The sequence below is a fragment of the Coregonus clupeaformis genome, chromosome 3 (genome assembly GCF_020615455.1).
Source record: "Coregonus clupeaformis isolate EN_2021a chromosome 3, ASM2061545v1, whole genome shotgun sequence".
Classification (NCBI taxonomy): domain Eukaryota; kingdom Metazoa; phylum Chordata; class Actinopteri; order Salmoniformes; family Salmonidae; genus Coregonus; species Coregonus clupeaformis.
In genome coordinates, this window is record NC_059194.1 from 32,216,151 (window position 1) to 32,231,084 (window position 14,934).

At 41.0% G+C, this 14,934-nt stretch overlaps 1 protein-coding gene and 1 pseudogene across 1 annotated transcript; both read left to right on the forward strand.

Moving 5' to 3' along the window:
- LOC121544765 overlaps positions 1-4,447 on the forward strand; it is a 56,650-nt pseudogene extending 52,203 nt beyond the window's left edge.
- Positions 4,448-5,510: 1,063 nt separating this feature from the next.
- Positions 5,511-11,706, forward strand: LOC123481739 (alpha-1D adrenergic receptor-like). Its single transcript, XM_045206590.1, has 3 exons — positions 5,511-5,529; positions 9,607-9,640; positions 9,902-11,706. The coding sequence occupies exons 1-3, from the start codon at positions 5,511-5,513 to the stop codon at positions 10,326-10,328; spliced, it is 480 nt and encodes a 159-aa protein (XP_045062525.1). The 3' UTR covers positions 10,329-11,706.
- Positions 11,707-14,934: the final 3,228 nt, after the last annotated feature.

Genomic DNA, 14,934 nt, shown 5'->3' on the forward strand with positions numbered 1-14,934 from the left:
TTTAGTTCCTTGAAAGTTGTGGGAACATACCTTTTTGGTTTCCCATTCGGTCTGGGAAGCGAAGCCACGTTTTCTGACCAGTAAAACAGATATATTTTTTTTAACGTTCTGAGAATTTAAGTGGACATTCCGCCTGTTCTGGGAACGTACATTTTTTGGTTGCAGGAGGTTCTGAGAACATTTTACTATTGTTTCCTGAAAGTTTCCTGGGAGGTGTTATAGTTTTTCTCGATTGCTAAGACAATTTTAATGAAACTGGGGTCCACTTGATCTCCATCACAACCTAATGAGGACAACAGTATTATTTACTCATTGCTTTCACACAATGCAAATGCTAAGCACTGTTTTGCAAAACAGTAAACACAACTCTCAAAAGATGCAAAAGTCAGTTGAGTAAATCAAGTCAACCAAAATTAAAACATTTGCTCACAGCTGATACAAATTACTCCAATAAATGTGAACCTCTTCTGCATGTTTGCAAAACTTCTTTGCACAATTGTTCAATCTTTGCAAGAATGGCCCAAGTAACACACGCAAAACGACACCGGATTCAAAAATTAGAATCTTTCAATTTAAATTATTATATACAATTCTTGCTACCAATAGAATGTTATATATATGGGGGATACAATCTTCCCAGCTCTGCAGGTTTTGCTGTGAAGAGACAGAATGATTAGATAATTTGTTTTGGTTCTGTCCATTTGTAGCTTGTTTTTGGACACAGGTCCAGGAATGGCTAAAGGATTGCAATATTTACCTGGAGCTAACCTTGCAGATAGCATTACTGGGTGATCTGAAAAGTCATAGTCAATCGATCAATAATATAATAATACTTTTAGCAAAAATGTTTATTTTTAATTCACAATCTGTAGAAGCAATGAGAATAGAAAGGTTCAGAACTTTTGTAAAACATCACAGTACGGTTAAAATATATATACAGAGGTGAAAAAAAGTATTTAGTCAGCCACCAATTGTGCAAGTTCTCCCACTTAAAAAGATGAGAGAGGCCTGTAATCTTCATCATAGGTACACGTCAACTATGACAGACAAAATGAGAAAAAAAATTTCCAGAAAATCACATTGAAGGATTTTTAATGAATTTATTTGCACATTATGGTGGAAAATAAGTATTTGGTCACCTACAAACAAGCAAGATTTCTGGCTCTCACAGACCTGTAACTTCTCCTTTAAGAGGCTCCTCTGTCCTCCACTCGTTACCTGTATTAATGGCACCTGTTTGAACATGTTATCAGTGTAAAAGACACCTGTCCACAACCTCAAACAGTCACACTCCAAACTCCCACTATGGCCAAGACCAAAGAGCTGTCAAAGGACACCAGAAACAAAATTGTAGACCTGCACCAGGCTGGGAAGACTGAATCTGCAATAGGTAAGCAGCTTGGTATGAAGAAATCAACTGTGGGAGCAATTATTAGGAAATGGAAGACATACAAGACCACTGATAATCTCCCTCGATCTGGGGCTCCACACAAGATCTCACCCCATGGGGTCAAAATGATCACAAGAACGGTGAGCAAAAATCCCAGAACCACACGGGGGGACCTAGTGAATGACCTGCAGAGAGCTGGGACCAAAGTAACAAAGCCTACCATCAGTAACACACTACGCCTGCCAGGGACTCAAATCCTGCAGTGCCAGACGTGTCCCCTGCTTAAGCCAGTACATGTCCAGGCCCGTCTGAAGTTTGCTAGTGTGCATTTGGATGATCCAGAAGAGGATTGGGAGAATGTCATATGGTCAGATGAAACCAAAATAGAACTTTTTGGTAAAAACTCAACTCGTCGTGTTTGGAGGACAAAGAATGCTGAGTTGCATCCAAAGAACACCATACCTACTGTGAAGCATGGGGGTGGAAACATCATGCTTTGGGGCTGTTTTTCTGCAAAGGGACCAGGACGATTGATCCGTGTAAAGGAAAGAATGTGAAAACCTCCTTCCATCAGCAAGGGCATTGAAGATGAAATGTGGCTGGGTCTTTCAGCATGACAATGATCCCAAACACACCGCCCGGGCAACGAAGGAGTGGCCGTAAGAATAATGTCAATGTCCTGGAGTGGCCTAGCCAGTCTCCAGATCTCAACCCCATAGAAAATCTTTGGAGGAGTTGAAAGTCCGTGTTGCCTAGCGACAGCCCCAAAACATCACTGCTCTAGAGGAGATCTGCATGGAGGAATGGGCTAAAATACCAGCAACAGTGTGTGAAAACCTTGTGAAGACTTACAGAAAACGTTTGACCTGTGTCATTGCCAACAAAGGGTATATAACAAAGTATTGAGAAACTTTTGTTATTGACCAAATACTTATTTTCCACCATATTTTGCAAATAAATTCATTAAAAATCCTACAATGTGATTTTCTGGATTTTCTTTTCTCATTTTGTCTGTCATAGTTGACGTGTACCTATGATGAAAATTACAGGCCTCTCTCATCTTTTTTAAGTGGGAGAACTTGCACAATTGGTGGCTGACTAAATACTTTTTTCCCCACTGTATATATCCCTGCTACCAGTCACTTTTCAGCCCTGTTTACATGTATATATTAGTATATATCTATTTATCATGCTACTGGTCACTATTACTCCTGTTTACATGTACTGTATATATTACTACTAGTATATTACCATAAGTATGTGTATATTCCTGCTACCAGTCACTTTTCAGCCCTGTTTACATGTATATCCGCCTATCACACCTACACTATCACTATGGCACACACACTCACACCCACTAACACCTACACACTTACACTTACATACACACACCCACCACCAAGCTCAAATCCACCCACCACTTATGCTGCCGCAGTACTGTTTACTATTATTATTATTATTATTATTATTATTATTATTATTATTATTATTTATCCTGCTACCAGTCACCTTCTCCTAATCCCCGCCTACATGTCCATATCTACCTCAAATACTCCAGCAGCCCTGCACATAGAAATGTGGTAATGGCACTGACTCTGTATAAAGTCTGCTTAATTTTAACATTCTGTCATAAATAGCACACGTTCAACCTCATAAAAAACATGTTTTGTTATCTCAAGAGGTTAAATAAAAAAATATTATGGTAAGTGCCTAATAAGTGCCAAATAAAGTAACAGGGTTTACTGTAACAGGGTTGACAATTTCTTCTTAAATTAGCCATAAATCAGAGGGGAGTGGAAACTTGCTGTGTTTAACAGGGAGTGGCAATTGAAGACAAGCTGTTAAAACATTTCTAGCCTGTCTGGGTAACAGGGTTGAAGTGTTACGCTCAGTTTTCCACCACAGAACACCAGAAAATGGCCCAAAACATTACAACCAGCTCACCTGCTTTTACTCTTTATTGTAAAATAATTTTAGATTTCTTTTGAAAATAATATTTTTAAAGGAATATAAAAATGTATAACCTTTATCTGTTATTGTCCCCCAGGGTCTTTCAACCCAGACTTCCGCCCTCCTGAGACACTGTTCAAGGTGATCTTCTGGCTGGGCTACTTCAACTCCTGTCTCAACCCCATCATCTACCCCTGCTACAGCCGAGTTCAAACTGGCCTTCATACGCATCCTCAGGTTTGTCTATTACTTACTACCTGTCATATTACAGTACTCCTTCATTCCTCTGCATCTTCCGATTGGCCTTTTGTATTACGATTTACTCCGAGAGTGGCCAAGTATTATTCGTAGTAGCCTTTTGTGTGTCTAAAGTTCTGTACGTTGTGGTTGTTGATCTGAGCCATGTATAAGCCAAATCCAAATCTCCATGTTAAACCTTAATGGACAATAAAGTGTTTTAATTTGGACTTAATCCTTCCCCCACCTCCCCATCTTCAGATGCCAGTGCCACCGTAGGAGACGCCCAGGCTGGCGGGCCTACAACTACCGTACCTCCCACTTCAACTCCTCCAGCCACTCACGAAAGAACTCTGCTGAGTCTAGCCACTCACAGAAGAACTCTGCCTGTCTCAACGGGAGCCAGCACACCCTGTCCTCCTCAGCCAGCCCCAGCCCGAGCTACCTGCTGGCTTGCCCCGAGGGGGGAGACCCTCTACACCTGCTGGGCCTCCGCCGCCTCCAGGTCCCCCTCCCTGCTGCCTGTGAGTCCTGCTGGCTGCCAGCTGGAGACACTGGAGGGGGGTGTGAGGAGTGGAGGGACCCATGGCGTGATGTCTCACAGGGAGTCCGGTCAGGGGGTGTTCTCGTTCCCCTGTGGGGGGGCAGAACCGGGAGTGTGGAGGGGACATACCTGAGGATAAGGTGTGACTGTCTGGGAATCTTACAGACTCATGAGTTGTTGTTGAATGATTCTTGATGGGGATTTGAATCATGTTCAGTCCCTGACTGAATGGGGAGTGATGTATGGTTCCATTCACTGTCAGTGGGTCAAGTCAAGTCAAGTCAAATTATCCTCGAATGTTCAATGGTTTCGTATTGTTGGCATGAGAAATAAATTGTTGCCCTCTGCTGTATGTTAGCCGGCTTTACTGAGCATCAGGATCAATCCAGGGGAGTGATATATGGTTCCATTCGCTGTCAATGGTTCAAGTCAAGTCAAATGATCCTTGAACGGTCAATGGTTTTGTATTGTTGGCATGAGAAATGGTTTAAGTTGCCCTCTGCTGTATGTTAGCCGGCTTTACTGAGCATCAGGATCAATCCAGGGAGTGATATATGGTTCCATTCGCTGTCAATGGTTCAAGTCAAGTCAAATGATCCTTGAACGGTCAATGGTTTTGTATTGTTGGCATGAGAAATGGTTTAAGTTGCCCTCTGCTGTATGTTAGCCGGCATTACTGAGCATCAGGATCAGTCCAGCATCTGTTCAATGGAACTCTCACTGTCAGAGGAAAACGACGACAGATAAGGCTGTACTGTATTTCTCAAAGAGATGATCAAGGGCAATAGTGAAGTAATGTGATAAACCACATAAACTGTACACTATGGATTTGACAGAGACAAATTCATGCCACATTGGGACTACGTGTGGAACTGCACCCTAAGCTGTCATCAATTCTCTTTCAGTTTGCCTGATCTGTGAATGCCTCTTCTCTGCTGGGTCTGTGGTCAGTCAGAGAATAGGTTTGTGTTACATGTAAAGAGCTGATGATAATTTTTTCTGTTACGGTCACTCAATATCTTTATTGAATGTTTTTGTAAATAAAGTATAACCTGGTTATTCAGTGTACTCATCATAAATATAGTGGGTAAAAAAAAAAAGAAGTGTAACGGGAACATTGAGGTGTGCTTTGATTTAAGAGGAGATTATAAAACCACTGCTATGGTTACACGCACTAACCCATCTATGAAAAATGTGATACACTCCATAAATAAATGTTTTTTCAAATATTACCCCAACTGTCATTCATATGTCAAAGATAAGATACTGTATATAGCGTACTTAGATTAAGGGCTTGATTCAATCCGTAGCGTGGAAGAACTGTGTTGTAGCGCGCTTGACATTTAAGGTAATTTCCGATTGAGCCGACATTTGCAGCGTTTACCGTGAATGCAGTCTTGCGAGCGCGGTAACGTTGCCTTTAAATGTCAATTGCACTACAGCGCAGATCTATCGCGGTACGGATTGAATCGAGCCCTTAACACTTGAACTGTCATATGCCAATGACCACTGATGTTTGATTTAGCAAATAAATAAAACAAATGTCCATATTGTACAATATGTGTGTCTGTGTGCCTATACTGTTTTTTATCTATGGATAACATGGGTTCATGGTAGGCCTATCACAATTGAATTTTAAGGAGAAAGCAGCGCATGATCCCACGGGAAATATGGGAGTTTTTTTAATGTTCCGGAGTTGAGAATATTGGTAGCCAGAGACCAAAAAACAGATGTGGGATCTGCAGGAGGGGGAATTGCATTGAATCAAATGATTAATTTCCAATGATTTACCGCCCGTAAGGGAGGGTGCCGCTAATAATAGACATTTAGTTTATTTATTATTCCTTTGGCCATATTGTGTAGGCCCTTTTGGAATGCTTGATGAATTGCCATGGTAACTGCCATTATGCTATCAACTTCCCAGCTAGCACATTTAGTTCCTTGAAAGTTGTGGGAACATACCTTTTTGGTTTCCCATTCGGTCTGGGAACGAAGCCATACGTTTTCTGACCAGTAAAACAGATATATTTTTTTAACGTTCTGAGAATTTAAGTGGACATTCCGCCTGTTCTGGGAACGTACATTTTTGAGTTGCAGGAGGTTCTGAGAACATTTTACTATTGTTTCCTGAAAGTTTCCTGGGAGGTGTTATAGTTTTTCTCGATTGCTAAGACAATTTTAATGAAACTGGGGTCCACTTGATCTCCATCACAACCTAATGAGGACAACAGTATTATTTACTCATTGCTTTCACACAATGCAAATGCTAAGCACTGTTTTGCAAAACAGTAAACACAACTCTCAAAAGATGCAAAAGTCAGTTGAGTAAATCAAGTCAACCAAAATTAAAACATTTGCTCACAGCTGATACAAATTACTCCAATAAATGTGAACCTCTTCTGCATGTTTGCAAAACTTCTTTGCACAATTGTTCAATCTTTGCAAGAATGGCCCAAGTAACACACGCAAAACGACACCGGATTCAAAAATTAGAATCTTTCAATTTAAATTATTATATACAATTCTTGCTACCAATAGAATGTTATATATATGGGGGGATACAATCTTCCCAGCTCTGCAGGTTTTGCTGTGAAGAGACAGAATGATTAGATAATTTGTTTTGGTTCTGTCCATTTGTAGCTTGTTTTTGGACACAGGTCCAGGAATGGCTAAAGGATTGCAATATTTACCTGGAGCTAACCTTGCAGATAGCATTACTGGGTGATCTGAAAAGTCATAGTCAATCGATCAATAATATAATAATACTTTTAGCAAAAATGTTTATTTTTAATTCACAATCTGTAGAAGCAATGAGAATAGAAAGGTTCAGAACTTTTGTAAAAACATCACAGTACGGTTAAAATATATATACAGAGGTGAAAAAAAAGTATTTAGTCAGCCACCAATTGTGCAAGTTCTCCCACTTAAAAAAGATGAGAGAGGCCTGTAATCTTCATCATAGGTACACGTCAACTACGACAGACAAAATGAGAAAAAAATTTCAGAAAATCACATTGAAGGATTTTTAATGAATTTATTTGCACATTATGGTGGAAAATAAGTATTTGGTCACCTACAAACAAGCAAGATTTCTGGCTCTCACAGACCTGTAACTTCTCCTTTAAGAGGCTCCTCTGTCCTCCACTCGTTACCTGTATTAATGGCACCTGTTTGAACATGTTATCAGTGTAAAAGACACCTGTCCACAACCTCAAACAGTCACACTCCAAACTCCACTATGGCCAAGACCAAAGAGCTGTCAAAGGACACCAGAAACAAAATTGTAGACCTGCACCAGGCTGGGAAGACTGAATCTGCAATAGGTAAGCAGCTTGGTATGAAGAAATCAACTGTGGGAGCAATTATTAGGAAATGGAAGACATACAAGACCACTGATAATCTCCCTCGATCTGGGGCTCCACACAAGATCTCACCCCATGGGGGTCAAAATGATCACAAGAACGGTGAGCAAAAATCCCAGAACCACACGGGGGACCTAGTGAATGACCTGCAGAGAGCTGGGACCAAAGTAACAAAGCCTACCATCAGTAACACACTACGCCTGCCAGGGACTCAAATCCTGCAGTGCCAGACGTGTCCCCCTGCTTAAGCCAGTACATGTCCAGGCCCGTCTGAAGTTTGCTAGTGTGCATTTGGATGATCCAGAAGAGGATTGGGAGAATGTCATATGGTCAGATGAAACCAAAATAGAACTTTTTTGGTAAAAACTCAACTCGTCGTGTTTGGAGGACAAAGAATGCTGAGTTGCATCCAAAGAACACCATACCTACTGTGAAGCATGGGGGTGGAAACATCATGCTTTGGGGCTGTTTTTCTGCAAAGGGACCAGGACGATTGATCCGTGTAAAGGAAAGAATGTGAAAACCTCCTTCCATCAGCAAGGGCATTGAAGATGAAATGTGGCTGGGTCTTTCAGCATGACAATGATCCCAAACACACCGCCCGGGCAACGAAGGAGTGGCTTCGTAAGAATAATGTCAATGTCCTGGAGTGGCCTAGCCAGTCTCCAGATCTCAACCCCATAGAAAATCTTTGGAGGGAGTTGAAAGTCCGTGTTGCCTAGCGACAGCCCCAAAACATCACTGCTCTAGAGGAGATCTGCATGGAGGAATGGGCTAAAATACCAGCAACAGTGTGTGAAAACCTTGTGAAGACTTACAGAAAACGTTTGACCTGTGTCATTGCCAACAAAGGGTATATAACAAAGTATTGAGAAACTTTTGTTATTGACCAAATACTTATTTTCCACCATATTTTGCAAATAAATTCATTAAAAATCCTACAATGTGATTTTCTGGATTTTCTTTTCTCATTTTGTCTGTCATAGTTGACGTGTACCTATGATGAAAATTACAGGCCTCTCTCATCTTTTTAAGTGGGAGAACTTGCACAATTGGTGGCTGACTAAATACTTTTTTCCCCACTGTATATATCCCTGCTACCAGTCACTTTTCAGCCCTGTTTACATGTATATATTAGTATATATCTATTTATCATGCTACTGGTCACTATTACTCCTGTTTACATGTACTGTATATATTACTACTAGTATATTACCATAAGTATGTGTATATTCCTGCTACCAGTCACTTTTCAGCCCTGTTTACATGTATATCCGCCTATCACACCTACACTATCACTATGGCACACACACTCACACCCACTAACACCTACACACTTACACTTACATACACACACCCACCACCAAGCTCAAATCCACCCACCACTTATGCTGCCGCAGTACTGTTTACTATTATTATTATTATTATTATTATTATTATTATTATTATTATTATTATTTATCCTGCTACCAGTCACCTTCTCCTAATCCCCGCCTACATGTCCATATCTACCTCAAATACTCCAGCAGCCCTGCACATAGAAATGTGGTAATGGCACTGACTCTGTATAAAGTCTGCTTAATTTTAACATTCTGTCATAAATAGCACACGTTCAACCTCATAAAAAACATGTTTTGTTATCTCAAGAGGTTAAATAAAAAAATATTATGGTAAGTGCCTAATAAGTGCCAAATAAAGTAACAGGGTTTACTGTAACAGGGTTGACAATTTCTTCTTAAATTAGCCATAAATCAGAGGGGAGTGGAAACTTGCTGTGTTTAACAGGGAGTGGCAATTGAAGACAAGCTGTTAAAACATTTCCTAGCCTGTCTGGGTAACAGGGTTGAAGTGTTACGCTCAGTTTTCCACCACAGAACACCAGAAAATGGCCCAAAACATTACAACCAGCTCACCTGCTTTTACTCTTTATTGTAAAATAATTTTAGATTTCTTTTGAAAATAATATTTTTAAAGGAATATAAAAATGTATAACCTTTATCTGTTATTGTCCCCCCAGGGTCTTTCAACCCAGACTTCCGCCCTCCTGAGACACTGTTCAAGGTGATCTTCTGGCTGGGCTACTTCAACTCCTGTCTCAACCCCATCATCTACCCCTGCTACAGCCGAGTTCAAACTGGCCTTCATACGCATCCTCAGGTTTGTCTATTACTTACTACCTGTCATATTACAGTACTCCTTCATTCCTCTGCATCTTCCGATTGGCCTTTTGTATTACGATTTACTCCGAGAGTGGCCAAGTATTATTCGTAGTAGCCTTTTGTGTGTCTAAAGTTCTGTACGTTGTGGTTGTTGATCTGAGCCATGTATAAGCCAAATCCAAATCTCCATGTTAAACCTTAATGGACAATAAAGTGTTTTAATTTGGACTTAATCCTTCCCCCACCTCCCCATCTTCAGATGCCAGTGCCACCGTAGGAGACGCCCAGGCTGGCGGGCCTACAACTACCGTACCTCCCACTTCAACTCCTCCAGCCACTCACGAAAGAACTCTGCTGAGTCTAGCCACTCACAGAAGAACTCTGCCTGTCTCAACGGGAGCCAGCACACCCTGTCCTCCTCAGCCAGCCCCAGCCCGAGCTACCTGCTGGCTTGCCCCGAGGGGGAGACCCTCTACACCTGCTGGGCCTCCGCCGCCTCCAGGTCCCCCTCCCTGCTGCCTGTGAGTCCTGCTGGCTGCCAGCTGGAGACACTGGAGGGGGGTGTGAGGAGTGGAGGGACCCATGGCGTGATGTCTCACAGGGAGTCCGGTCAGGGGGTGTTCTCGTTCCCCTGTGGGGGGCAGAACCGGGAGTGTGGAGGGGACATACCTGAGGATAAGGTGTGACTGTCTGGGAATCTTACAGACTCATGAGTTGTTGTTGAATGATTCTTGATGGGGATTTGAATCATGTTCAGTCCCTGACTGAATGGGGAGTGATGTATGGTTCCATTCACTGTCAGTGGGTCAAGTCAAGTCAAGTCAAATTATCCTCGAATGTTCAATGGTTTCGTATTGTTGGCATGAGAAATAAATTAAGTTGCCCTCTGCTGTATGTTAGCCGGCTTTACTGAGCATCAGGATCAATCCAGGGGAGTGATATATGGTTCCATTCGCTGTCAATGGTTCAAGTCAAGTCAAATGATCCTTGAACGGTCAATGGTTTTGTATTGTTGGCATGAGAAATGGTTTAAGTTGCCCTCTGCTGTATGTTAGCCGGCTTTACTGAGCATCAGGATCAATCCAGGGGAGTGATATATGGTTCCATTCGCTGTCAATGGTTCAAGTCAAGTCAAATGATCCTTGAACGGTCAATGGTTTTGTATTGTTGGCATGAGAAATGGTTTAAGTTGCCCTCTGCTGTATGTTAGCCGGCATTACTGAGCATCAGGATCAGTCCAGCATCTGTTCAATGGAACTCTCACTGTCAGAGGAAAACGACGACAGATAAGGCTGTACTGTATTTCTCAAAGAGATGATCAAGGGCAATAGTGAAGTAATGTGATAAACCACATAAACTGTACACTATGGATTTGACAGAGACAAATTCATGCCACATTGGGACTACGTGTGGAACTGCACCCTAAGCTGTCATCAATTCTCTTTCAGTTTGCCTGATCTGTGAATGCCTCTTCTCTGCTGGGTCTGTGGTCAGTCAGAGAATAGGTTTGTGTTACATGTAAAGAGCTGATGATAATTTTTCTGTTACGGTCACTCAATATCTTTATTGAATGTTTTTGTAAATAAAGTATAACCTGGTTATTCAGTGTACTCATCATAAATATAGTGGGTAAAAAAAAAAAAAAGAAGTGTAACGGGAACATTGAGGTGTGCTTTGATTTAAGAGGAGATTATAAAACCACTGCTATGGTTACACGCACTAACCCATCTATGAAAAATGTGATACACTCCATAAATAAATGTTTTTTCAAATATTACCCCAACTGTCATTCATATGTCAAAGATAAGATACTGTATATAGCGTACTTAGATTAAGGGCTTGATTCAATCCGTGGCGTGGAAGAACTGTGTTGTAGCCGCTTGACATTTAAGGTAATTTCCGATTGAGCCGACATTTGCAGCGTTTACCGTGAATGCAGTCTTGCGAGCGCGGTAACGTTGCCTTTAAATGTCAATTGCACTACAGCGCAGATCTATCGCGGTACGGATTGAATCGAGCCCTTAACACTTGAACTGTCATATGCCAATGACCACTGATGTTTGATTTAGCAAATAAATAAAACAAATGTCCATATTGTACAATATGTGTGTCTGTGTGCCTATACTGTTTTTTATCTATGGATAACATGGGTTCATGGTAGGCCTATCACAATTGAATTTTAAGGAGAAAGCAAGCGCATGATCCCACGGGAAATATGGGAGTTTTTTTAATGTTCCGGAGTTGAGAATATTGGTAGCCAGAGACCAAAAAACAGATGTGGGATCTGCAGGAGGGGGGAATTGCATTGAATCAAATGATTAATTTCCAATGATTTACCGCCGTAAGGGAGGGGTGCCGCTAATAATAAACATTTAGTTTATTTATTATTCCTTTGGCCATATTGTGTAGGCCCTTTTGGAATGCTTGATGAATTGCCATGGTAACTGCCATTATGCTATCAACTTCCCAGCTAGCACATTTAGTTCCTTGAAAGTTGTGGGAACATACCTTTTTGGTTTCCCATTCGGTCTGGGAACGAAGCCATACGTTTTCTGACCAGTAAAACAGATATATTTTTTTAACGTTCTGAGAATTTAAGTGGACATTCCGCCTGTTCTGGGAACGTACATTTTTTGGTTGCAGGAGGTTCTGAGAACATTTTACTATTGTTTCCTGAAAGTTTCCTGGGAGGTGTTATAGTTTTTCTCGATTGCTAAGACAATTTTAATGAAACTGGGGTCCACTTGATCTCCATCACAACCTAATGAGGACAACAGTATTATTTACTCATTGCTTTCACACAATGCAAATGCTAAGCACTGTTTTGCAAAACAGTAAACACAACTCTCAAAAAGATGCAAAAGTCAGTTGAGTAAATCAAGTCAACCAAAATTAAAACATTTGCTCACAGCTGATACAAATTACTCCAATAAATGTGAACCTCTTCTGCATGTTTGCAAAACTTCTTTGCACAATTGTTCAATCTTTGCAAGAATGGCCCAAGTAACACACGCAAAACGACACCGGATTCAAAAAATTAGAATCTTTCAATTTAAATTATTATATACAATTCTTGCTACCAATAGAATGTTATATATATGGGGATACAATCTTCCCAGCTCTGCAGGTTTTGCTGTGAAGAGACAGAATGATTAGATAATTTGTTTTGGTTCTGTCCATTTGTAGCTTGTTTTTGGACACAGGTCCAGGAATGGCTAAAGGATTGCAATATTTACCTGGAGCTAACCTTGCAGATAGCATTACTGGGTGATCTGAAAAGTCATAGTCAATCGATCAATAATATAATAATACTTTTAGCAAAAATGTTTATTTTTAATTCACAATCTGTAGAAGCAATGAGAATAGAAAGGTTCAGAACTTTTGTAAAACATCACAGTACGGTTAAAATATATATACAGAGGTGAAAAAAAGTATTTAGTCAGCCACCAATTGTGCAAGTTCTCCCACTTAAAAAGATGAGAGAGGCCTGTAATCTTCATCATAGGTACACGTCAACTATGACAGACAAAATGAGAAAAAAATTTCCAGAAAATCACATTGAAGGATTTTTAATGAATTTATTTGCACATTATGGTGGAAAATAAGTATTTGGTCACCTACAAACAAGCAAGATTTCTGGCTCTCACAGACCTGTAACTTCTCCTTTAAGAGGCTCCTCTGTCCTCCACTCGTTACCTGTATTAATGGCACCTGTTTGAACATGTTATCAGTGTAAAAGACACCTGTCCACAACCTCAAACAGTCACACTCCAAACTCCACTATGGCCAAGACCAAAGAGCTGTCAAAGGACACCAGAAACAAAATTGTAGACCTGCACCAGGCTGGGAAGACTGAATCTGCAATAGGTAAGCAGCTTGGTTTGAAGAAATCAACTGTGGGAGCAATTATTAAGAAATGGAAGACATACAAGACCACTGATAATCTCCCTCGATCTGGGGCTCCACGCAAGATCTCACCCCGTGGGGTCAAAATGATCACAAGAACGGTGAGCAAAAATCCCAGAACCACACAGGGGGACCTAGTGAATGACCTGAAGAGAGCTGGGACCAAAATAACAAAGCCTACCATCAGTAACACACTACGCCGCCAGGGACTCAAATCCTGCAGTGCAGACGTGTACCCCTGCTTAAGCCAGTACATGTCCAGGCCCGTCTGAAGTTTGCTAGAGTGCATTTGGATGATCCAGAAGAGGATTGGGAGAATGTCATATGGTCAGATGAAACCAAAATAGAACTTTCTGGTAAAAACTCAACTCGTCGTGTTTGGAGGACAAAGAATGCTGAGTTGCATCCAAAGAACACCATACCTACTGTGAAGCATGGGGGGTGGAAACATCATGCTTTGGGGCTGTTTTTTCTGCAAAGGGACCAGGACGACTGATCCGTGTAAAGGAAAGAATGAATGGGGCCATGTATCGTGAGATTTTGAGTGAAAACCTCCTTCCATCAGCAAGGGCATTGAAGATGAAACGTGGCTGGGTCTTTCAGCATGACAATGATCCCAAACACACCGCCCGGGCAACGAAGGAGTGGCTTCGTAAGAACCATTTCAAGGTCCTGGAGTGGCCTAGCCAGTCTCCAGATCTCAACCCCATAAGAAAATCTTTGGAGGGAGTTGAAAGTCCGTGTTGCCCAGCGACAGCCCCAAAACATCACTGCTCTAGAGGAGATCTGCATGGAGGAATGGGCCAAAATACCAGCAACAGTGTGTGAAAACCTTGTGAAGACTTACAGAAAACGTTTGACCTGTGTCATTGCCAACAAAGGGTATATAACAAAGTATTTGTTATTTGTTATTGACCAAATACTTATTTTCCACCATAATTTGCAAATAAATTCATTAAAAATCCTACAATGTGATTTTGTGGAAAAAAAAATTCTCTTTTTTTCTGTCATAGTTGACGTGTACCTATGATGAAAATTACAGGCCTCTCTCATCTTTTTAAGTGGGAGAACTTGCACAATTGGTGGCTGACTAAATACTTTTTTCCCCCACTGTATGGCAAATAGAAATCCTATATGGATGGTGTTAAGAGATAGATGGGAGGTATTAAATAGAGTTGAAGGATGGGACTAATAACAAATAACAACAAATAATAACAAAGATAGCTAATAATGTAAGCATACTGTGTCCATAATAAGTATATAGGTTGTATGTTGGGAGCTTTTGGGAAAGAGCACAGTTAGAAATATATGGCATATAGAAGCAAACCGGATGGACAGCATGAAAATGATCGGAGAGGTTGAGAGTAGAAGAAGTTCAGGAGCAAA